The following is a 26,721-nucleotide window of genomic DNA, read 5'->3' on the forward strand; positions in this document are numbered from 1 at the left end:
ACAATAACAGCCTAGATATATATATAACTATATATAACTATATAGATATATATAGATATATATATATATAACTATATATAGATATATATATATATATAACTATATATAGATATATATATATAACTATACATAGATATATATCTATATATAGATATAGATATATAGATAACTATATATATATATATATATATATATATATATATTAATATGTGTGTGTGTGTGTGTGTGTGTGTGTGTGTGTGTGTGTGTGTGTGTGTGTGTGTGTGTGTGTGTGTGTGTGTGTGTATAATACACACACACACACATACTTTCCCTCCTGGGATTAATAAAGTTCTATCGTATGTGTAGGAAGGAACTGCAGATGCTGGTTTAAACCGAAGATAGACACAAAAAGCTGGAGTAACTCAACAGGTCAGACAGAATCTCTAGACAAATGGAAAATATAACATTTTGGGTTGGTCTGAAAAAGGTTCCTGCACACCTTTGGAATGTGGAAGGAAACAAGAGCACACGGAGAAAACCCATGCGATCAAGTGGAAAAGGAAAAAACTCCATACAAACAGCACCCATATTCAGGAGTAATTCCGGGCACCAGCACTTTCATGCAGCAACTTTATGGCCGATGTACTGTCCCATAGTCTTGAACTGATTTAAAACATACAGTAGCTGTAAAGGGGGACATAGTGTCACTTAAAGACTAAGACTGAAAATTGATATTTTTTTTATTTTTTTTAGTAACCAAAAGTTATCAACGTATAATTTTTGTGTGTGTTGGAAAACAAAATATAGTTGCACAGCTGGTAGATTTGCTGCCTCACACGCCAGATCTGTGTTCGATCCTGTCCTTGGGCATTGTCTGTTAAATTTGCACATTCTCCCTGTAAGCATGTGGGTTTCCTCCCACATCCTAAAGACGCTTTGGCTTTATAGGTTAACTTGTCTCTGTAAAATTACCCCTAATGTGTAGGGAGTGAGTGAGGAAAGTGGGATAACAGAACTTGTGTGAATGGGCGGTAGACAAAAAAGCTGGAGAAAAAGCAGGAAAAAGGAAGAGGCGGAGACAGTAGGCTGTGGGAGAGCTAGGAATGGGAGGGGAAGGAGGGAGAAAGCAAGGACTACCTGAAATTGGAGAAGCCAATGTTCATACTGCTGGGGTGTAAACTACCCAAGCAAAATATGAGGTGCTGTTCCTCCAATTTGTGGTGGGCCTCACTCTGGCAATGGAGGAGACCCAGGACAGAAAGGTCGGATTCAGTATGGGAGGGGGAGTTGAAGTACTGAGCCACCGAGAGATCAAGTTCGTTATTGTGAACTGAGTGGAGGTGTTGTGCGAAGCAATTGCCAAGCCTATGCTTGGTCTCACCGAGGTTGATCATACGCTGAATAATCCAAGCACATTTTTGTTTGGAAGTGGAAAGAAATAATAGAAATTGCATTCATTGCAACGTGTAAAAAGAGTTGAGATACTGTATTATAATTTTGCTGCAGGTCATTGTGGTATATAATCATGTCTTGATTGGTGAATATGTTTAGTTTGTGACTTTATTTAAAGCAGAATATGTGAATGCTTCATTGAGCATAATTCCGACTGGTAACTAGGCACTTCGTCCGAGCACATTATCGCACGCGTCATGCAAGCCGTCTTAAATAACCACCTAAACTGTCATTTGGCAACCTTGGATGCCCGGCTGGAGAAAGAGAAGTGGGAGCCCTGGGAAGGGTCCAGTCTTTTCAAACTGGAGTCAAGCTGTGAGTATGTGGGAAGCGTTGGTTGGGGAGGGGGTACCAGGGTTAAATTTCTGTTTATCGATCCTGCAGTAGAACTCGTTCAGGTCGTTGGTCAGCTGACGATTGTCCAAGGAGTGGGGGTGAGTTGTAGCTTGTGATTTCTTGTAGCTTGTGATTTCTTGCAAGCCCTTCCAAACTGAAGAATCATTTGCTGAGAACTTTCTCCTCAACTTCTCAGAGTACCCTTTCTTGGCAGCTCCGATTCCTTTTCTCAGCTTGTACTTGGTCTACCTGTAGAGGTCTGCATCCCCGCTCCTGTCGGATCTACCCCTGCAAGTGTCAAAATGCCTAAAGTCAAGTCAACACCTTGTAAAAAACTGAACGATTTGGTGAGAGTGTATGGGGTGATATATTCTCTAAAGCCAACCGTGTGCTGTTTTGCAAAGCATGCGAGTAAGCAGTGAATCACGAGAAGAAATATTTAATCTCCCAACTGAAGGCAGGAAATACGCAAGCCTGTCTCCTCACTACATTTACTGCTAGCTCCAATCGCAAATCTGAGTTTTCGAGCGATCTGTGCAAGGCATTCATTGATGCTGGATTTCCACTGTGGAAATTTGAAAACAAATCTCTCAGAGGAAATTATGTTGACAGCAACTTCAACATTGTTGTGCAGAAAATTAGAAATGAAGTTGCATGCAACAAAATATGGATCTCAATAGATGAGACAATCAATGCTGTGGCGAGATATGTTGCTAATGTGGTCATCGGTACACTGGAGGCAGGTCAACCATCAAACAAGTATTTGTTGACATCAGGAGTATTGGAGAAGTCAAACAGCTCAACTATTGCTCAGTTGTTTACATCTTCACTTGCTGTACTTTGGCCAGAAGGTGTAAAACATGAGAATGTTCTTCTGTTTGTGACTGATGCAGCTCTGCACATGAAAAAAGCTGCATGTGCTCTTAAAGTTTTATTCCCCAAAATGTTGCATTTGACATGCTTAGCTCATGGACTCCATAGAATCGCCGAGCACATAAATAACTTGTTTCCATATGTCGATCGCCTAGTTTCCAATGTCAAGAAAATCTTCCTCAAAGCACCGTCATGTGTGCAGTTGTTCAAGGAAACGGTACCCGAGATTCCGCTACCTCCTCAGCCCGTTTTGACTAGGTGGGGTACATGGCTCTCTATTGTACTCTACAATGCTGCAAACTTTGAAACGATAAAATAAATCGTCAACTGTTTTGAAGAAGAATCTGCTGCAGGCAAGATCATCAGTGAAATCATGCAGAAAAAGTCCCTCCACTGACATCTTGTGTTTATTGCTTCCAATTTTGCAAACTTCCTACAAGCTAACACTTCCCTTGAGAAACGCGGAGAAACATTAGTGAATAACGCAGGTTTTTAATAAAGTAACTGACGATATTCGTAAAGTTCCTGGCGATGTAGGTAAAGACATACAAGGAAAATGTGAGTATGATTTTAGGTAACAAAGATCTTGAACAAATACAAAACATAGCTAAAGTTCTCAAAGGTAGTTGTTATGCACAAGATATCAACATGAATATAGAGTCCGTAGCTTGTTTTGGGTATGCACCAGTGACCTCAGCTGGGGTAGAAAGAATTTTTTCACAACTGAAGCATATTCTGTCTGACAGATGGCAGTATAACACCAGTTAATTTGAAAAAAATTGCTAGTAATTATGTGCAACCAGGCAACTTTGGTCATTTAATGTAGCATACCTTTATATCATCATTTTTAAACCATATTTTGGTGTTGGAAATACATGCCGTTTTATTGTCAAAAATGCCTTTTTCGTAATTTTATTATGCCCATTTGCCTACATATTTCAGAGACTTTTAGCACCTAAATCTCCTGGCTCTAGTCATGGGTATAGAGAGATACTGAGCACACAACTGTGAGGTGCTCATATTGACAATGCTATTTGCCGACGAGGACTTTGAGATTCCACTTACATCCGGATGAGCATAGACCCAGTCCTCTGAGTTTGACAACAAGATTGGAAGGGATAATGGTGTTGAATGCCAAGTTGTAGCCGATGAACAACAGCCTGGAATATGTGTTCTTATTATCCAAATGACCCAGTGCAGGAGAGCCAGCAAGATCACATACTGCATGGTCTATTGTGTCACTAGGCGAATTGTAGAGGGTACAGATCCTTACTTAGATACGACTTGATATGTCATAACTAACTTCTCAAAGCACTACGGACATTAGTCAGTGAGGCATGTCATGCTACTCTTTTTGGTAAACCATTTATTTTAAGCATTTGAGAACCTCATACCTTAGTAATGAGAGGATGAAGATGTCCACAAAATCTCCTGCCAGTTGGTCCCCCAAGCTGCTTTACAAGGGTTCACTTCCTCCACATTAGAGAAAGTAAAAGTAGATTAGGTGTCTACTTTGACTGAGATTTAAGGTGACACGTTCGCATCATGTGTCACTTTAAATCTGTCTCACTATGACCCTTGTCTTTGGCCCCTTGCAATGCTCCATGGAAGACCAGCATAATCATGAGAAAAGCATCTTGCATCTTGCAGACCTTGGGACTCAATTACCGATGTCATACTTGTTGGTTATAGGTGATTGTTGGTTAGCGCAGACTTGGTGGGCCTTCTTCTACTTCTTTTTGAGAATGAAACATAAACCAAAGGAATAGTTAGATCTAAAGCCGGGTGTTGAGCAGCCAGGTTGTTGTCTCTGCGTCAATGTATACCAGGCCCTGAGCTCCATTTGGTGGGTGGTAGAGCGGGCACCCAGAGATGACATGGTTGGCTGTCTGTTGTTCTGCTCCACATTCACAGGCTGGGCTCTGGCGGAGTCCCCATCTCCACATGCTGGCATTGAAATGCCCAACTCCAGTACGAAGTCTGTTGAGCTTCACCCATGCTCCTCTGGGGAGGTCAGACCCTGAACAGCTTTTATCTGGTGAAGAGATGCAGCTGTGTAATGGAGATGAGGTTGTCTTCCACTCCTGTGACCACTCAGTTGGCTGGATGGATGCTAGGAGTTATTTTCCATGTGGAGCAAAGGGGTGGCGGGACTTCAGTCGGGTTGGCCTCTGCTTTCTGCTGATAGCCTGATGGAGGAGGTGATCTGGGTCCATGGCACGACGAGATAGTGACAGAGTTGCTGCTTGCTTCGGATCCCTGCAGGCGGAATGCCTGCAAGTATTGGTGGGCCGAAGAGGCTGTTTCCACGCTGTATCTCTAAACTAAACTACCAAATTAAATTCCTGTTTGTAATAGACCAGACCTGCTCTGATACAAGGACATCAGTCTGTAACACAGATTCATTTTTTTACTCTGCACAGATGCTATCTGTTCTGTTAACAATTCCACCAATATCTTCCGTTTCAGATTTTCAGTTGCTGCTCCCTTCTGCATCTCATAGTCTCAACCCACACCCCCATTGTCATGCCAATACTGACATCATTGTGCAACCTAGACTTTGGCTCCATCATATTCACACACTCTTTGTTTTCTCCACCTTCTAAGCTCTACAACTATTGATTTATGTGTTTGTTATTATACATTTAAATGAGAGCAATGGATTAGATTTTGTGAAATATGAGTTTTTCGTCAAAATTTTAAAAAACTTTAAGTTTAGGAATAACATTGACCAACAAAATTGAGCCACACAACCAGAAAATGCTCATGGCATAAATTATCTTGAAAAAACCCACACATGTTCTTGTCTCAACCCACCAACAACACTATCCTGAATATGCTTTCAACTTTACTGCTTATTGACTTCCATCATTTTCTTGGCATTACTAAAATCAATGAATAGAGCATGAAGAGAAAGTGTAAATTTACACTCCTCGTGCCATGTTCTGTGCCAATTTCTGCAGTGGTGTCTGGTTTTAAACTTGCTTCAATGTGTGTACATTTTCCTGGACTTCTATGTCGCAAAATTGAAAAAATATATGTTACATTGGTACCACCTAATCATTCTGAGTAGACAGTAATTCATATTTAGCATCAATCTACATTAACTTGCTCAGTTACCCAGATCATGACCACAAAAATAATTTTGCATCATCCTCATTTAATTGTTCTACCAATGTTCAATCTTGTTTAGTTTAACTCTCCATGCCACCTAGTTAGGTGAGATACATACAACAGCAAAATAGTGAACCTTCTGGGACTCGACTTAATGCTGCAAACTTCTACCTGACAATTAAAACCTCTAAATCTCAATCTAGTATTTTAGATCCTCATTTCAGATTCTCCAACTGTGATTAGTTTTTCAATTTACCTGATCAGGTGTTTTCGCAAAAATAAATGAAGGCAAATTACATGCTGCACTTTTCTTTGACCTTGCAGTTACAGGTATTTCTCCGAATTTTGAGTTGATTTATTCTCAAAACACATAAATGCATAGCATAGCTTTTAAAAAAAAGGATTGCATTGTTTTAACCAGCTGAAGATATGCCAGTAAGCGTTAATTGTATTTTTTAAAAATGTAATGTTTCTTTTATTTTCCAATCCGCAGAATCTCACTTGTGACCGATGATTCCTCCCTGACAGCGGTCAATGGGCCACAAATGACCTCTATGGTCTATTTAAGGACATATGTCACCTAGGGTCTTTCTGACTCCAATTGCCAGGTAGTGATCAAAACAGTCAATTTGAAATTAATCTCTGAAGATTTTTTTCATGCTTATGCTGGTTACTTGATCAGATCATCCTTAAATAATACAAGATGCACTCAAATTTTGTGTGCCAACCCTGAATTAAGAAATACATAGTTCTGCATATACACACTTAACATAAGCACAGAAAGGAAAATTTGAAAGAACCAAATTGTTCATTAGACAAAAAGACACAAAGTGCTGGAACAACTCTGTGGGTCAGGCAGCATCTCTGGAGAACGTGAAGAGGGAACTTTTTTGGTCAGGATCCGAAATGTCACCCAACTATAATTTCCAAAGATGCTGCCCGACTGAGCTCCTCCAGCACTGTTTTTTTTTTTGTAAGCCAGCACTTGCAGCTCTATATACCTCCATTAGATTTCTATTGTATGATTTGGTGTAAAGGCTAGTGCTTTTTTGAGAGCATTCTGCTAGAAACGCAAAAGAAACAGTCAAAGACTTACTATTCTGATACCTTTGAATAAATGTACAAGTAATAAGATATGCATCTCAATAGTTATTTGAGAAAGACCCTCAACAAATTAATCTCAACGACATGTGACAGTGTATAAAGCAGCACACGACCTCCGAATTGTTTATAAACCTTTCCAGAAGAGCACATTATTACGTCCCAGGTCAACAATGTGCAACCTCAGCTTGTTATGCCCTATCAAAATGAGGTTACCAAGATCACAATTCAGGCTCAACAATAACAATATATTAGAAAGGAATGGCAGGCACCAAACCCCTGAAGAGCCAACACCATTGATGGAACTGCGTCCAGCATGAATCCCTGCCTTCGAGAAAAGAGGGATAAGATAAGAAAACCTGTAGAAACACATACAAAGATAAAAATCAAGTTAGAAAATGCAAATAAACTTGCTTTAATAACTATCACCTCATGCGCAAATATATTTTATTTCACATACTGCCATAATGATGCATGCCTCAGGTCATGCATGGACACCCTCAGAATGTGTAATGGAATAAGAGACCTTTTAAAATAGTTTAACAAAATTTCTAATCTTGATTGCTAGATTGGTTTGAAAACAAAATAATTTACACCATTCCTTGCATTCATAAAGCAGAATCTTCCCTGCTCTTATTAGATCTCCTCAAGGAGACCACAATAAAATAATTTGAATTGAACAATAGTACAAAAAAAACATATTGTCACCACTACAATAATCCTCATCAGAGATTCGTTACTCCAGAAAAAATTGCTTCAATTTTCAAATGCTTGCCCGAGATAGGGACTATGCTGCTGGATTATAACTCTTTCATTTTTATGGGAGGAGAAGGAAGAAACCAAGCAACTACCCAACTCCCAGGTTAATATTTACATAAAAGATACTGGAATAAATCTCAATGACACAGTAACTGAACCGTTTGATAACTATGAGATGACCATCCAGAGTCTTTTGTAAAGGTTAGGTCATGTAATCTAGTAGCAATTTTTGAGAAGATTACAAGCATGGAAATGTTTGGATGCTGACTGTGTGCTGACAAATTTAGACTTTATAAGTTTCACGCAAGAAATGAAAAAACAACGAACATGGGAGACTATGAAGCTATGTACTAGGAAACAAAAAGCAGGAAACGCTCAATTGAATGAATATGAAAAGTGACACTCTCCAGGAATATGTCCCTTGATCTCAACTTCAAGTAATATAATTTTTGACGACTTTGATAAAGGATGCTGCAAGTTTGCACGTAATGCTGAGGGTGAATGATGAGCAATGCAGAAGGAAAAAAAGAGGTGAGTAAATAAGTAGATGATCATATTGCATTGGGTGAATTATGACCATTAAACCATGCTGGAATATTTTCTGATGACAAGAGAGAAGGGATTACAAAACAAATGATGTTCAGACGCTTAAAGGACTAAAATTCAAGTTAAAGATACAGAATTAAGCAAAGACAAAGGACCATTATCATATAATCTCAAGGGACCAGAGTGGACATCTCAAAGTGTGAAGAATGCTCTTCTTAATTTAATTCTCCTCAATCAATCTCAGCACCTTGTGGTAATGCATTTCGTTGTCTCTGTACTGTACACTGACAATGACAATAAATTGAATCATTTCATCATTTTTCATTTATCAAGTGAGTTTTGGCAAATATCATATTTTGGACAAACTATCTTCAACCATCTTGACGTCATTTCAAGAGGTCCCAAACGATTCCATTATTCAGCTCCGTTTACAATGGCTGGTAACAATTACATACGACAACGCTTACCTCAAAACAAAAACTCAAACTATTCAGCCATCATCCAATTAATTGTCAACAAAATAATCATTACAATGTTCCTTAACATAAGTATATTAAGGTAACTATTTCCGAGACATTTAATAGGTTCAACTATGTTACCAGGAGTGAAAATCCTAATGCCAAATGACATTTTGGAAGCCCGTAAAATACCCATATAACAAGGTTCAAGCCAAGATCAAGGCTCAAGATGGTTGCATATCATTATAAACCAAAGGACAAGGCAGGTTAATTTTCTGGTATCTACAATGCCCTCCATAAAGTTTGGGACAAAGACCCATCATCTATTTATTTGCCTCTGTACTCCACAATTTGAGATTGCTAATAGAAAAAAAAATCACATGTGGTTAAAGTGCACATTTTCAGATTTTAATAATGGCCATTTTTCCATTTTGGTTTCACCATGTAGAAATTATAGCAGTGTTTATGCGGCTAACCAGTGGTTTTCATCTTGCAGTGTACCTGCATTAAGGAGGCAATTAAACACACCTGAGCAATTACAAACACCTGTGAAGCTATGTGTCCCAAACACTATGGTGCCCTGAAATGAGGGGACTACGTATAAACACAGCTATGATTTTTACATGGTGAAACCAAAATGTATAAAAATACCCTTTAATAAAATCTGACACACTTTAACCACATGTGATTTGTTTTAAATTCCAAATCTCAAATTGTGGAGTACAGAGGCAAATAAATGAATAATGGGTCTTTGTCCCAAACATTATGGAGGGCCACTATGTCAATTAGTTCACTGCCCACCAAAATAAAATGTTAAAACATCTCAGGAATGGGGTAAGGCACCTTTATTGCAAGACAGGTCTCCATTCCTTCATTGCTGTGGATGATTTGTAAGTAAAAGGACAAGCACAATTTGGGGAAAATGTCCATCAAATAACATCAACACAACAAAAAAGAACAAATGTAGCACTGTTAGGATCGACCCCATTCCAAGATAATTTTAAATGACAACAAAAAACTAATTAAATCTTTCTTACATTTTGTCAAATTTTATCATCCCTTAACATTGAGTCCTGGAAACAACAAAAGGTAACTTCAGAAAAGCCAAATTCATTGTAAGGAAGGAACCTGAAGCATGACGTATACCCAAACGCTGCTATATCTATTCTCATCCAAATCTTCATATTATTTTAATTGAATGTTAAATTGAATTTTAAATTCTCCTTATTGATCATTTGATGATTCACCTTTAAACCTTAACATCTTCCTGCAGTAATTTCTGCCATTTATTGGCTGGATGCGACCACCCGTCTGATTCTGAATGCCAACAACCACTTTTCTTCCCTTACTGTAGATGTCATCACCTCTGACATTACATCAATGGACAAACAAATAAATCTTGGAAAGATCTAGCCACTTACTCTGGATCCAAGTGCACACTAGGGATGCTGCTTAATCCATTGAGTTACTCCAGCACTTTGTGCCTTTTTGTGCAAAGACAAGATCCTTACCATTCACACTTATAGGAACTTTTGCACACTGAATATGGTCTGTAATATGGGGTTACATCTGAACCCAAAATGTACTATCAGTAACCAGTTAATTTCAACTACATCATATTATGACTCGCCCCTTGCATTGGCAGATATTCTTCTGAAGACCACACCCATGCTTTTGTTTCCCACAGATTGGATTATTTCAACGTTCCTATTTTTACTCTCCATGAACTCCTGATCATCCAAAATCCTGGTGCCCTTAGTCTAACTCGCACGACGTCTTACTCTCTATACAATCGCTGACCTACTATCAGTTTATTTTTAAATGGTCAAATTCAGATTTTTCATCTTTATTGGTAAAAATGGAGCTTCATTCTATAAATAACAATTAGAGACGGGTCAATTATTAATTTCATAATCTGACATTTGCAGATTTCAGTTGACCACAAAGGAGTCAATTCCTGTTCCTTGTTTCCATATCAACTATATTTCCATTGTTTTTAAATCCCCGTCAGCCATCCATTTGCACGGATCAGCAGACGTATCAGAAGCTCCCAGATGCCATCTCCAGAATTTCCTCTGCTCCACTCCTGTGGTCTTTTCTTCAGGGTGTTTCTCAAAATGTCACTTCGCCGACGTTTTTCGACATTAGCACTATCCCTTTCTACATGTTATTTTGGTCATGCCACATCAATTTTTGTTTGATAATATGCACCTAGGTACAATGTGGGACATTAAAGACACTATTTAAATAGATTTTTTTGTAAAGCACACCATGTTCAAATATCATCCTAAGAAAAATGTTTTTATTCTTTAAGTATCGGTGAAGCTATGCTCTTTTTCATTAATTTATCGGAAAAAAACATTATTTACCGTTATTATTTTTCGTCAACAACCATATCATATCTTGATGTCTTCTTGCTGAAACCTTTTTCAAAGCCTTTTATCTCATTAAAATGTAATTCTGATATAAATGACCGTGACTTCCCTTTTAGTCATTCCATTGTTCAATTTTCATAATAATGGACTTTAAAACTTTACGCAGTCCAGTTGTGTGCTAATCAACATCCTGTATAAAATAATTTTAAGTCACAAATTCAAAACTGTGCCACTATTCTAAACACAATAATTTGTTTCTTCAAAGTCTCCAATTCTCTTGTAAAGAGTTCTACACACATTTTAATCAAAAATTGTCATCAATACTTCCTTTCTGTAATCTTCAACGATATTCTGATAGTACATAAAAATCATTAAATATAACTGAAAAATGAATATATCTAGTGCCTGCACAATTTGAAACTGATTACAAACTTCCCATTCTCCCTAATTTCCCCTTACCTGCCATTCCCGACATCCCAAATTGATTACTGCCATCAGCCCTTTCATTTTTTTACCTGGCTGCATTGTGTACATTTATTGATACAACATTCATGAGGTGATGAAGGTGTCTGTTGAGGGTGGATGGTGGATGTTGTTTATATAGATTTTAGTAACGCATTTGATAATGTTCCGCTGATCCAAAAGATTGAGATGCACGGGATCAACAGTGAATTGGTCATATGGATTCAGAACTGCCGTACTGATAGAAGACATAGGGTTGTGGTGAAAATCCAAGCTGGAGGACTATTACCAGTAGGATCTATGCTGGGGCCTCTGCTGTTTATGATATATACAAATCACTGGGACAAAAACGTGGACAGGTTGGTTAACAAGATTACTTGATGCGACGACTGTGAGGAAGGCTGTCAAGGTATACAGTGGGATATAGATCAGCTATAGAAATGGTTGGAGACATGGCAGAAGGAGTTTAATACGAAGATGTGAAGGTGTTGTACTTTGGGATGTCAAATACAAGGGGAAAATATATGTAATTCTGTAAGGCAAAATAATGGCATGACCCTTAAAAGCATTGATGGACAGAGGCATCCTGGGGTCCAGAACCATAACTTCCTGAAAGTGGCAATAAGTAGATAGAATGATAAAGAATGTATATTGTATGTCTGCTTTCATAGATGGGGGCATTGCGTACAAGAGCAAGAAAGTCATGATGCAGCTTTATAGGACCTTTAAGCTGCATTTGGAGTATTGCGTGGAGTTCTAGTTGCCAATTACAGGAAGAATGTAGAGGCTTTGGAAAGGGTGCAGAGGCAGTTTACCAGAATAATGTCTGAATTAGCAGGTATCAGTTGCAGGGACAGGTTGGACAGACTTGCATTGTTTTCTCTAGAACGTCGGAGATTGCAGGAGAGTCGATGGAAGTATATAAAACTATTAGAGCAATAGATAAGGTGGATAATCAAAACCTTTTCCCCAGGATGGAAAAATCAAATACAAGAACGCATAGCTGAAAGAGGAGCAAAGTTTAACAGAGGTACACGGGGCAACTTTTTAGTTTGCACAGAGCGGTGAGTGCCTGGAATATGCTGCCAGGGTTGGTGGTCGAGGCAGATATAATAGTGGTGTTTAAGAGACCTTTGGATAGGCATATGGATGTGCAGGCAATGGAGACATATGGATTATGTATAAGTAGGTAAGAGATGGTCTTGGCATTATGTTCAGCACAGACATTGTGGGCTAACGGGTCTGTTCTTGGTTTGTATGAAAACACTAATGACACAGTTTAAAGTAAGAAAAAAGACAAAGGATACCAAGATATTCTATCCCACGTTTTAAAATAATCACTAATCATTTTTTATTTCAGAAATTTGAATTGTGTAACAGCATAATCAACAGAAAGACTATCACGCAACAGCAAAGATTTCTGAACCAATTTAAAATCTCAGTATTCCCAACACAACAAACGTAGAAAATAGTGGACGTAATCAAAAGTTTCCTGTCTCCACCACTCCGTAAAAATTGAAATCACTTGGTCTATGCATGGAAATAGACTAAACACATCTATGATGTTAAGACTAAAAATCCAAACTACAAATTGACTAGAGAAGAATTACAAGTCTAAGCTAGAAAGAAGGCTCATGTGGTTCTCCCTTTAACATCAGACGGCAACTGGACAATAAATGGAAGGAAGGATTACAGGAGTAACATCAGCACTATTTTAAAGCGATAACATAAACCATTGCCAAGTGCTTTCATGAAGAACAAAGCTGCAGAACCATTTTACTGCTCAAAATACCTGAGGAGGTTGTATGCAGATAATAATTTCAGTGTTGCCTTCAATGGAATCTCAAATGATCACCCTCAAAATGGCTGCCTGATTACAGTCCAGTAATTTGATTTCACACAACAGAGAATAACAATTGTGAATGAAGACGGCCATTTGGCTCTCATCTGAACTTCTCTCTGGAGACGACAACTGTCCCATCACTTGAATATCCAATCATTAAATGGTAACACGGTGCCTGCCTCAACTATGGTGTTCAGAAAACCAATTGGCTCACATTTGATTTATTTCCCCAATCAGACTTAACCTGGGCCTTTAATGGTTTTAAACAGCAATCCCTGCATTTAATTTGAATTAATGTGTCACGTTAACAGATTCAATACATTTATTTGTTTGTACTTTTGCAAGTTTACCTGTCATGCCTTCCTTAAAATCCTCCAGCCTTTCCTCGTCATCAAGACCATTCTCACTTGGAACAGACTGCTTTTCTTTACAATGCCATATCCAGATAAATGGCCATTATCAGGACTGAAATGCTCTAAATAACAGTCTGATTAGTATATGACGAAATACAATTTCCACCTCATCTGCCATGTTTCAATGTTTTAGTTATTTAACTCAAATTTAAATTCAGTTTTGCATGACTGTAGTCTGCATTGTTTAGTGTCAAATGTATCAAGTCTCCCTATTGCCATCCATTTCACTTACTCTCAAAAACACGTGTGCTATTTTCCCTTACAATGTTCAATATTGTACACATACTGCTAACTTTAAAGGACATTTTATTGATTAGCCAAGCAAAAACTCACTTCTCCATGCACAAGGACACAACTTATTGCAAATATTGACAACATGCAAGTCTTCCAGATTCGTATTAAATAATCAAACTAAGTTATACTGACATAAATATGTGCATTATTCAAATACAAATGAATGGAGAAGAAAATCGATCCTTCCCCGTCAATAAACACTACCCAGATCAAGGGAAGCATGGAATATTAATTTCCCATTTTTAAATAGCTGTTATGGTATTTTAACTATAATTACAAAATATTTCATATTTACTTCAGTGAACATCTGAAAATATTCGTATCTGAAGTGGCAGAATCATTGATACTAAAAAAAAGTCCGAGTACTCCTGCCAAGTACGCCTTATCGATAAACGGCAATTTAAGACAGAACAAATTACTGGATTGATTGTAAACCAGTCTTTCAGAAATAAAATTTGATGCCTTGCTTATCAACGTTTTTTTTCCAAATGGGATAAGATCAAAACCACGGAACAGCACCTCTTTGTTTGTACTATTTATAAAAGCTAAAGAACAAGGAGTTGAGAAGCAATTTGGCGCTTAGCGTCCTCTAATTACACACAGATCTAGGGCCATTGTCCTCTTTCCCGGGTGAGATGAATCAATACCACCCCAGGATTTCGCCGCAAACAGCGTGGAAGGAAGAAAAACAAGGACCTATCACAAGAAGCCTCCGCTCTCTTAACCCGGACAAACTCCTCTACAACAACTGCAAAACCATGGCTCCCAAAAAGAGCCAGGAGCCTCCGGCCGAGCTAATGTCTACCCCCACCTCCCTCCCCCACCACTCCCCCGATCATGATGCGGGAGCTTCAATGTGACAACCACCACATACAAGGCCAGGCCAGGCCCGGCCAGCCCGCCGCCATAACACCCGCGCTCGCCAGCCGCCTCCATCTTCTGATCGCTCCACTGTAACCAGTTCCTCCTCTGTGGCAACGGGATCGAGCGGCCTAGGGTTCCTGGGAAAGCTTGCATCGGGGAGGCTGGAGGAGGAAAGTGACCGGTGCGAGCGGCTTCAGCTCTCACTCACCTCGTCGTTAAAGGCGTTGACGGCTTCCATGTTGCTGGTGTCCGGACGCCGCCGTGTTCAGGCTTTTCGCAAAACCCCTCCGCAGTACGTTCAGCTGTCTCCCGCTCGGCTCGCCTCAGTCGGGCTCGGCTCTCCGGCCCCGGGAGCTTCCTTTCGCTTAGTTCCCGCTCCAACTCCGCATTCACCTCCACAGCGGCTCCACACGCGCCTCGATCAACATGGCGGCGGCGGCGGCGGCTGCACAACACCGCCGGAGTGGCTTGTGGGAGAGCGTGCAGCCGCCCGCCCAAGGCCGCGGACTCACGAACCCGCCTCTGCAGAGTAGATGCACCGTGTGGTGGCCGCAGGTACTTAGCTTGCCTAGTGTATTTTGTATCATACTGAATTCTACTCTTAATATCTGTCATAATAACTATTAATACATTCCGAAGTTTCAGAGATTGTAAATTCAAGAGTGTCTGAAGAAGAGTCCCGACCGGAAACGTCGCCAATTCACAGATGCTGCCTGATCCGTTGAGTTACTCCAACTTTTTGTGTTTCACTCAACAATCTAGCGTTTGTGGTCCCTTGTGACTTCAAGGCATTGTATCTCTTAGATGGCACACATTCACAAGTAGAATAGGAATAATTGGACCACGGAATAGTAAACATTGTTTGAACCGGTTCTAGGTGAGAGAAATTCACTTATTTGCCCTTCTGAAAACTATCTTTGAGTCTGCCTCAATTACTATAACTGGCAGTTTTTTTTTCTCCATATTATATACAATTAGCTCTCTTGTGGGTCAGTTTCATTTCATTGGTTGGTATCTTAATCCTACAACCAACGGAACCAATCTATGTCTTGCAATGTGTTGCAAGAGAAGTCAACTCTACTTCTCTTAATACACCTGCAAGTTCTTAAAATTCTTCGTCAGCCTGACCTGCGGAATATTCACCGCATGTACTGTTTTGTAATATTTAGAACATCTATTGTTTTATTTTGATTTTCAGTTTTTCTCTATGCACCCTTTGTAATTCTTCACACCGAGTCAAGGGAGAGGGAGACATAGCGATATGGAAGGATAAGGTGTGAAGGCTATCTTCATGTGTGGCTGCATCAGGCTGTGCATAGAGCCAATGCACATTGCACCAAGTGTGATTACTTGCTGAGGTTCCACCTGTCCCTGGTGCTGCGAATGATAGGCCTGGCACTGCTGCCCCATAACGAGAAAGTCAATTGGACATCATTGCAACACATCTTTTGTGGAAAAGTTCTTCTAGTCCAACACCTTTACTCACGTCCATTGAGCAGTGGTCAGCAAGGAACATCCTTCAGGCACTGCAGGACATGGATTTGATGGTTCTTGTGGGTGCTTCACTGAGCAGACTGCCCCGTTTGTCTGGTGAAATGCCTCATAGCCAGAATTCACCAAGACCATACATGGCTGTTGGTAAGAGGGGGCCTCACAGTCAAATCCTTCCTATACCCTCAGAGCCTTACTACTTATGTGTTCTGCCCTCAGGAGGCTGTTATGGAGAGGAGGCGGTTGCTCACCATTTTACAGAGTATGGAATTGTGAAGAAGGTCTGAAGAAGGATCCAACTGTTCTTGTCATAGTTTGTTCCAAACAGTTTTGTAACAGAGAACTCTAATTTAAGGCCTGCTCCCATGGTCTCATTTGAAGACAGATATTATATGCTGTTGGAAGACCATCAACTTGATGAAAGCACTCGGGGCAGCACAGTGGCGCAGAGGTAGAGTTAAAGCGCCAGAGTCCCTGGTTCGATCCCGACTAGCGGTGTTTGTCTGTACCGGGTTCGTACATTCTCCTTGTGACCTGCGTGGGTTTTCTCTGAGATCTTCAGTTTCCAAAGATGTACAGGTTTATAGGTTAATTGGCAGGGTATAAATGTAAATTGTCCCAAGTGTGTAGAATAGCGTTAATGTGCAGGGATCGCTGGTCGGTGCAGACTCGGTGGGCCATAGGGCCTGTTTCTGCACTGTATTTCTAAACTAAACTAAGATCAACATCATGAGAAATATAATAGATGATGGACAATAATTTAAATAATCTGATTAATATATATTACTGTATTAAAAATGCCATATAGTTATAAAATGAGCTGGTATTAATGACTTTCTCAGTGCAGTTGAGAAGGCAAGATGATCTGGTGATATTAAGAAGGAATTTGATAAACTAAAGAGTGACAGATTGTTCTTCAGAAGAGGGAATCAACTAGACTAAGTGGGATCCGTTGGGTCCCAGCATCACACGGGAGGGCTAGTCCCCCAACACAATATTCCACCTCTCCACTAATTCCAATTTTGGTGGCCAATGGTAGGTGGGGTGGGGGAGGGGGGTGTGCTTTATGGAGCGCTTGTATGGGTGATGTGGGCTGAAGGGACTGATTTCCAGAGGGCTGGTATGGACATTGTTGGGCCAAATGGATTCTTGGGCTGTCGGCTCAGTCACTCAAGCCTGTTGTGCTGGCAGCTCACTCACTCACGGCTGGTGGGCTGACAGTTGACTCACGGCTATTCTTTAATTCCATTTCAAGCAGGGCGCAAGGCCACCAAATTCAAGTGCAGTTTCATACCATTTCAAGCCGGGTGCAAGGCCACTAAAGACAGCGAGTCGTGACCTCTCCCTCCTCCATCTTGCAGAGACTGAGCCACGCCCACACTTCTGGGTTTTATAGTCCCTCCCACCAGAAGGGGCGTGGCTTTCATGGCGTGATTGACCGGAGAGAGAGAATCTCAACATTTTTTAAACACTAATAACTCTTTTACTTTTCATCAATAGGAAAAATCCTTGGCACTTGATGAGCGGAGGGGGACTCTGAGTAAGATGGCCAAAAATCACAGCCGTTTGTGGTAGCGTCTTTTCTAAAATCAATATAAAGCGCAAACAGGAAGTGGTCAAGATTAAACTTTTAATTATAAAGAAGGCAAGGCAACATTAATTGGGCAAGGCAACATTAATTGGGCAAGGCAACATTAATTGGGCATGGCAACTTTAATTAGGCAAGGTAACTTTTGCATTTCCAAACCAAAGGTAACACAGCTTTTGCATTTCCAAACCAAAGGCAACACAGCTTTAGCATTTCCAAACCAAAGACAACACAGCTTTAGCATTTCCAAACCAAAGGCAGCACAGCTTTAGCATTTCCAAACTATATTTTCAAACCACATTAAGGGCACTGACAGGTCAGTAAAACCACTGACAGTTTAGTAGAAATGTGTTCAGTGATATTCACAGCTCAGACTGAGCGACGTGACCCTCTTGCTCCCCCATCTTGCAGAGACTGACTGAGGCACTCAATAATTCCGGGTTTTATAGTCCCTCTGGAAGGGGCGTGGCCTTCAGGAGAGAGAATCTCAACATTTTTTAAACACTAATAACTCTTTTATTTTTCATCGATGGAAAAAATCCTCTTGTCCTGCGCAGTGGAGGGGGACTCTGAGTAAGATAGCCATAAATCATAGCCATAAGTGGCAGCATTTTTTCTAAAATCAATATACAGAACACCAGGAAGGGGTCAAGATCAGACTTTTAGTAATATAGATTTAAGATGTATGCAAAGAGAATTAAAGGCTAGCATGATAGAAATTTTGATGACGCTTATGTTATACCCTTGCAGCCAATGGATATTTGCCCTTACAGAATTTACAACTGGTGACCCAAAAATTTAAGATATGGAATAAAATTCATACTCATGGATATGTCGTGGGGAAAAATAGTAAATAAATATATCACTTTTGTTTATGCATTGCACAGATGATGTGACTTTGCGTCATGGAAAATTATGATATAACTGTTTTCTACTAATAGCAACCCTCCATCACAAATCATTTTTCAAATATTCACAAATTATTTAAATCAAGAATCAGATTGCTGTTAAGAAAGTAAATTATTAAATAAAGTATGTATAGTACAGTAATAGATTAAAAAATATATATATCAACCTTTCCCCCAAACTCCCACAATACGTTTTGGGTGGTGCCATACAATGGCTGCTTCGCCAACAGTCTGTCTCGTCGCTTTCTCTCTTTGTTGTTTTTTAGTCTGTGGTTAAATGTTGTTTTAGTGCATCTTTAGTTTTATATTATGTGGAGGGGGAGATGGGGAAACTTTTTGTATCTCTTTCCTCGATTGAGATGCAACTTTTTCCTTATCATATCTCTGTCTGCACTGCGGACTAACATCGAGGAGCTGTCGGCCTCCTGCTCGGGATCGATCTTGGGAGCTCCATCCGGGGGAGCCTGCGTTTTTAACATCTCGGAGCTGGCGGTCCTTTTGTCAGGGATCGACCTTGGAAGCTCCAACCGTGGGAGCCTGCAGACTTAACCGTGGAGCTTGCAGTACTTGGAGCTCCAAGCCGCAGCAGCTTCAACCCCCCCCTTCGATCACAGGAGCTTCGATTGCCCCGACGTGGGAGCTTTGATCGCTGGCTGCGGGAGCTTCAATCGCCCCGACTGCAGATGGTTCAACTTCCCCGACCGCGGAAGAAAAAGGAGGAAAGAAGTAAAATTTCACTTTATTGCCTTCCATCACAGTGAAGAATGCGGGGAGCCGCTGTGATGGATGTTTATGTGAAATCTTTATGTGGTTGCGTGTTTGGTTTCTTTTTTGGTATGACCGGCAAATCAAATTCCTCGTATGATTTACGTACTTGTTTTGTTTTCATACTTGGCTAATAAAATCAATTACAATTACAACATGCATTCCTTTGTGCATCACCTGATTCTCCAGGTTCCCTTTACATTAGCTGTCTGAACTCCTTGGGGTGGTGATTTCCACATTTTCTGGGTAAATCATTTTCTTCTGATTCCTTTGTATGTTTTCGTGATGACGGTTTTATACTTATGTTTCTAGTGTTGGTTTTCATCATATATGGAAACACGTTCTATATGTACTGTATTATAAATTTTCCCGAGGACCTCTCTTACATTTCCCAGAAAACTCTGCCAAAGAAACACAGATTATTTTTTTTGTGCAGGGAAATCTTGTCTCACAAATTTGATTGAGTTTTTTTTGAAGCAGTAACCAATATGGTTGTAGATGAGGCCAGGACTAGAGACATACTCTATCTGGACCACGTAGATCTTTGGTAAGGTTCTATGTGGTAGACTGGTCTGGAAGCTCTCTTGGGATCCAGGGAGAGGTAGCATTGACAATGATAGGAAACAAAGGGTGATGATGGACAGTCAATTTTCAGACTGAAGACCTGTGTTGAGTGGTTTGCTTTGAGCGCCCATTTGTTCTTTAGCGTCTATCTCAATGATTTGGATGTAAATGTGCAAGGCATAAGTAATTTTGCAGATTACATTAAAAGAGATGGTATTCTAGACAGTGAAGATGGTTATCAAGAATTACAGTAAGATCTTGATCAGCTGGCAAAGTGGGCCAAGGAATGGCATATAGAGTTTAATTCAGGTAAGAGTGAGGTTTCGCATTTTTGTAAGTCAAACCAGGGCAGTACCTCCACAGTGAACAATAACGTCCTGAAATTGTTGTAGAGTGGATGGATCCATGAGTACAGGTATATAGATTCCTGATAGTGACATTACAGGTAAATAGCATGGTGAAGAAGGCGTTTGGCAAGGTGGCCTTCATCATTCATGGAGTTGTGTATGGAGGTTGGGATGTCATGTTACAATTGTACAAGATGTTGGTGAGGCTGTGCTTGGAGTATAGTGTCCACCCTGCGATAGGAATTATGACATTTTTTAATTAAAAAAATTTTTTTTTTATTGGAAGCAATTGTACAAGAATAAAACAATCGGCATATAAAATTATACAATTATTGTACAGCTTCAATTTTAACCTTTTAACTTGAAAATAAGGGAAAAGAAAAGAGAAAGAACAAGAAAGAGAAAAAGTGAAAGGTGAAAAGATAGGACCCCTAGACCACCAAAGTAGTGTTGCCAAAGAGTGAATAAAGATGTAAGAGAGGAGAAGGGAAAAAAAAGAAAGGAAAAAAGAAAAGAAAAAAGTGGATATATACCTGCCTCTCGCCCCCCACCCCCCCCCCACCCCCCACCTCACCCAACCCATAGTTGGATTTAAATCCAAAGTTGTGTTGCGCCATACTATCCTTGTAAGAATTCGGTGAAGGGTGTCCATGTCTTGAAAAATTGATCTGTTTTTTCTGCCAAGACAAGCCTAATATTTTCCAAATGTAGTGTCTCGGAACTTTTATGTAACATTTTACAAGAGGCAAAAGAATGGGTTATAGTTGCTTCCGGAAGAGGACATTTATCACAAATAGGAGAAACATTTGGGAAGATCTTATTCAGTTTAGGCTTTGAATAATAAAGTCTGTGCAGTATTTGAAATTGTATTAGCGAATGCCTAACGTTAAGGGAACAGTTGTGTATATATAGACTTTCCTCACATCTGTCTTTTTAATTTTGTTAGGCCGAGTTCATCTTCCCAAGCTCATCTAATTACTTCCGAAGATGGGGTTTGTATATTTAAAAGGGTATTATAAAGGTACGATATTAACTTTGAATCCGTGTTTCTATAGATGCATTCGTCTAGTATGTCTGGAACCATATATTGACAGTCTTGGGTATATGATTTCAGATACTCGTATTTCAAGATATCTAAAGTGTTGGCTACCTTTCAGATGATATTTCAGCTGTAATTCTTGAAATGAGAGACGAGTTCCCGTCTCATAAAGATCTCCCAGTTTTTAAATTCCTAATCTTTCCCAGTATGTGAACGTCTTGTCTAAAATAGACGGCTTAAACAAGGGATTATTGGCAATTGGTGAGAGAAGAGATAAATTTATCAGTTTAAGGGTTTAAGACTTCATTTGTTTCCAGATTCGTAGGGTACTATGGATAATCGGATTTTTCTCATATACTGTTTTCTTCAGATATATTGGAGAGCGAAGAATCGCACCTATATTAAAAGGCGAACATTCTTCCCTCTCCATTATTAACCAGTTTACTTGTTGGCATGTGTTGTCCATCCAATAGATTACGTTTTTAATATTTGTTGTCCAGTAATAGTACAAAATATTGGGGAGAGCCAATCCGCCAGTTTCTTTGGGTTTACATAGATGTCGTTTATGGATTCTGTGTGTTTTATAATCTCAAATAAAGTTTGTGATCAGACAATCGAGTTTTCAAAAAAAAATATGAGGCAGATAAATCGGTATTGATTGAAATAGGTACAGGATTTGTGGAAAGAAGATCATCTTTATGGGATTTATTCTACCTATGAGGGAAATTGGAAGCATTTTCCAAAATTGAATAAGGGCATTTAATTTGGTTATTAATGGTGGAAAGTTTGCTTGAAATAGAGAAGTATATTTTCTAGTTACGTAAACTCCAAGATAATTAAATTTTTCCGTAACAATTCTAAAAGAGAATTTTAGAAGGTGTGTCGGATCTTGAGGCTTTATTGACATAATTTCACTTTTGTTCCAGTTTATTCTATATCCTGAAAAGGAACCAAATTCCTCTATAAGATTTAGTATGTTTGTAATGCTAACTTGGGAATTGGTGATATATAGTAGTACATACAATGATATTTTATTATTAGAATATTTAGTATTATAGCCATGAATATTCAGATGTTACTCTCATACTTTATGCTAAAAGTTCAATCGCAAGGGCAAATAACAGGGGTGATAGTGCACACCCCTGACTATTGCCCCTGGATAGCTGAAAGTTAGGTGAGAGTGTTTGATTAGTCAGTATTCTGGCAGTCAGCTTGTCATATAACAACTTTATCCATGAAATAAAGTTTTCTCCTAATTGAAAATGTTGCAATACTGTAAAAAGATATTTCCATTCTACTTGGTCAAATGCTTTTTCTGCATCTATTGAAATAATTGATGTCTTCTTTTATCGTTCTATGGAAGTACATTATATTAAACAGACGTCTCAAGTTGTTGAACGAGTGTCTCTTGGGTATAAACCCAGTTTGATCAGAATGTATTAACTTATTAACGTATTTACAGTCTTCTTGCCAGGGTTTTAGGTAATATTTTCTGATCTGTATTTAGCAGGGCAATTGCTCTATACGATCCCGGCTCTTCGAGATCTTTATCTTTTTTGGGTATCAGTGTAATAGTTGATTTGGCTAAAGTTTGTGGTAGCGTCTGTTCTTTAAATGCGTGTATATAAAGGGCTTGTAAACGCGGGGAGATTAAATCATGATTTTTAAAATAAAATTCATTACTAAACCCGTCTGGGCCAGACGTTTTACCATTCTTCAATGAATTAATAGTCTCTTCGATTTCTTTTATTGTGATCTGCGCTCCTAATTCTTCACGTTCCGCCACGTTAAGTGACGGAAGATTACAGTTGTCAAGGAAGTTTTTAATTTTTATCGTTTCTACTGAAGTTTTAAATGTGTATACATTTTGATAGAATTGTAAAAATCTTTCGTTAATATCTTTAGGAAGTGTAAACAGTTCACCTTTTTCTGATCTAATTTTTTGAATAGTATGATCTTTTCCCATTTTTCTCAACTGATGTGCGAGAAGTTTATGCGGTTTGTCGCCAAATTCAAAAATTTTCTGTTTAGTAATTTGAAATAGCCTGATAACTCTTGCGGAGAGAATTTGATTTAACTTGAATTATAATACTGCAATCTTATTATGTTTATCCATAGAAGGATCTATAGCATTTTCTGAATCCAGCTGTCTGACCTGTTCTTCTAATTCCAGTTGTTCAGTCCTGTTTTTTTATTTTGATATGCTTGATATTAAATAATTGTACCTCTAATAAAGGCCTTAAAAGATTCCCATAATAATGAAGCCGAAATACCTAGTGTATCATTTGTCTCATAAAACAATTCCATCTGTTGTTTTAGATATTGACAGCAAGCTGGGTCAGTTAATATTTGAGGATTTAATCACCAGAACGTTTTTTTATTGTACATTCCTTCTAGTTTTAGGGAGAATGTTAGAGGAGAATGATTGGAAATAATATTATTATGATATTTGGGATTTGTTGTAAAAGGTATTAATTTTGTGTCCACAAGAAAACAGGCAATACGTGTATACGTTTTATGCACGGATGAATAGAAGGAATATTCTCTTCCGGATGGATTCGCAATCCTCCATACGTCTGTTATATTTGTTTTTTTATATACGTTAGGAGTTCGCTAGATTTTGATTTTGTGTTATATCTCCTTTGTTGTGAGGATTTATCCAGATATTGATCCAGAACACAATTGAAGTCTCCAATTATCAGATTTTGCTGGGTGTAATCTGAGATGATATTAATTATTTTATTAAAAAATTGTGGGTTATCAAAGTTGGGAGCATAGATATTCACCATAGTAAGTGGGGTAGAATATATCTCCCCAGATGCTATGATGTACCTACCCTCCTTATCTGCTATAGTGGTTTTATGTTTAAATGGTATACCTTTACGAATTATAATTGCAGTACCTCTGGCTTTGGAGAGAAATGTAGAGTGATATAATTGGCCAATCCAGTTAGCCTTCAGCCTGTTATGCGCTCAATCTTTGAGGTGCGTCTCCTGTAAAAGTATTATATCAGCATTAATCAGCATTTTAAATGGGCTAGAACCTAACCCCTTTTAATTGGCTCATTAGCGCCCCTAATATTCCAACTACAAAATGTGATTCCTCCAATTTTCTTCAAAGGATCGTCTTGCATGAGAGCTTACATGGTTTCTCTTGTTTCGGATGGGGCAACACAATATATAAAATCAACCTTTTGGTTACTGGGTGGGTGAGCCCAATTTCAAAGCACTGGTTACTGGGTGGGTGAGCCCAATTTCAAAGCACTGCAGGTACAGTATATCACAAGAAAAAGTGCCTTAGGAAGAGTAAGTAAAGAATGTGCCAAATAAACTAAATAATTTAAAAAAACAGCATTTAAAGATGCTTTAGTAGTAGCCCACCCACCCCCTGGTGGGATATTTCTTGTGAGCTTCCGTGGATGTTAATTTCAGCTAGCTCCGCCCCTTACAGAGTAATATTTTAAAAAAGGGAATGAGCAACATATAATGTAAAAATAAAAAGGAGAACAGTCCCTAAATAATTTCATCTGAGAGAATTAGATTTCTTCTTATAGCATACATCTAAGTGGGTATTTACTAATTAAATTGAAATATAGAAAAATAAAAATTCTTAACTTGCTCATTGAAATTAGTATGTTGAATACATAGCTGGTTTAAAATCGTCAGGCTTAAAGGAATTAATTAGAACCTCCAGCAGTTCCGCAGGCAGAGCGAGAACTCTCTCTCTCTCTCTCTCTCCCCTCTCAAACACCCAACAACAGCTTCCCCAACCAATCTAATACTGTTTCTAAACATCCTCACTTCTTACTACAACTTGCCCAATGCCCATCTTCACTTACTTGATCCCTCTTCCTCCATTAACACCTACCCTCTGCCTGGTCATCTGACTTGCTCTCTTCTCTACATGACTATCATAACTTACCTAGGTTACCTTACTAATCCACACTAAATCCCCCTTCCAATAACATACTGTATCCCCGTCTCACACTTCCTTCCTCTACCCCCTGCCCCCCGAAATCTTAATTACCTTACCTCTCCTCGACCACCTCTCCAACATATTCCCTCTCGCTCTGACCTGCCAACTGCTGGGAATTCCAACCCTTTTAATCGGATAATTATTAACCACATTTTAAATATAAACAAATTCATTGACCTTAATAAATCTCATGACTTTTAAGTATAAAATTAAAATAGATGGCTTAGTACGTTTGTTAGTATGTTATATAATTATCATAAATTTAAATTGTTTTCGCAGCTGAATTATGCAGGGAGACCTTGAACAATCTCCCTGCGTTTTCCCACGAATCCTCCTCTTCTTTCCCCACACACATTCCATTCTATCTCTGATAAGTTAGTCTAGACTTAACCAGGAATTATGCTATTAAGCTGGAAAGAGTGCAGAAAAAAATTACAAGGATATGGCCAGGACACAAGGGCTTGAGCAATAGCGAGAGGTTGGGCAGTCTTTGATGCAGGAAATCTGTAATAAAAACAGAAATCTGGATTTCCTCAGCTGTTCAGACCAGGGTTGTGGAGTCGATACCCAAAACACCCGACTCCAACTACTCGATTTCTTGTGTATCTGACTCCGACTCTGACCCCTTGGTATAATAATTCTGCTATGGTGACATTACACAAGATGGCATTTCATAAGAATCACATGAATCATCAGGCTATCTTTTTAACCCATGTCCTTAAAGTTTTGAGTCTAATGGTTGTAGCTATGCTATTGTGGCTTTTTTTTAAAATTGTTTATTCTTGTAAATAAACATAATTCATTATGCTTAAAAAAACAATTACAGAAAGGACTGACAAAATTAAAATTCCATTGAATTAAATAAAAATTATAAAATTATTACTCTAAAATTTATTAAACTAAGGTCACAGGTATGAGCTAAATGGCCAAAAAAAATTCTCGTGCAATAGAAATTAAAAGTAAACGCATAGGTTGTTTGCTACAAAAGTACATACCTATAATTTATTAATGACTTGTCCTTGGGAACGGAATTCCTTCTACCAGATTGACAAGATAGATGCCCGTATAGAGAAGGTGAATTCCTCCTTGAAAGGGGAAATCCACAGGCTTGAAACCGATATCAGTCTAAGTTGGAGCCTATTCTTGCTACTTTAAAAAAACCAAGAGAGGCT

At 38.9% G+C, this 26,721-nt stretch overlaps 1 protein-coding gene across 2 annotated transcripts in view; it reads right to left on the minus strand.

Moving 5' to 3' along the window:
* scaf4a (SR-related CTD-associated factor 4a) overlaps window positions 1-15,360 on the minus strand; it is an 87,867-nt gene extending 72,507 nt beyond the window's left edge. The window contains exon 1 of one of the 2 annotated variants that reach the window (XM_055644504.1): window positions 15,081-15,360. Coding sequence is in view for 1 of the 2 variants with exons in the window: in XM_055644505.1 (XP_055500480.1) it covers window positions 15,081-15,110 (30 nt within the window). In the remaining variant the exon portion in view is untranslated. The remainder of the gene's footprint in view (window positions 1-15,080) is intronic. The other variant, XM_055644505.1, reaches the window with a different exon arrangement.
* Window positions 15,361-26,721: the final 11,361 nt, after the last annotated feature.

The sequence above is a fragment of the Leucoraja erinacea genome, chromosome 13 (genome assembly GCF_028641065.1).
Source record: "Leucoraja erinacea ecotype New England chromosome 13, Leri_hhj_1, whole genome shotgun sequence".
Classification (NCBI taxonomy): Eukaryota; Metazoa; Chordata; class Chondrichthyes; order Rajiformes; family Rajidae; genus Leucoraja; species Leucoraja erinaceus.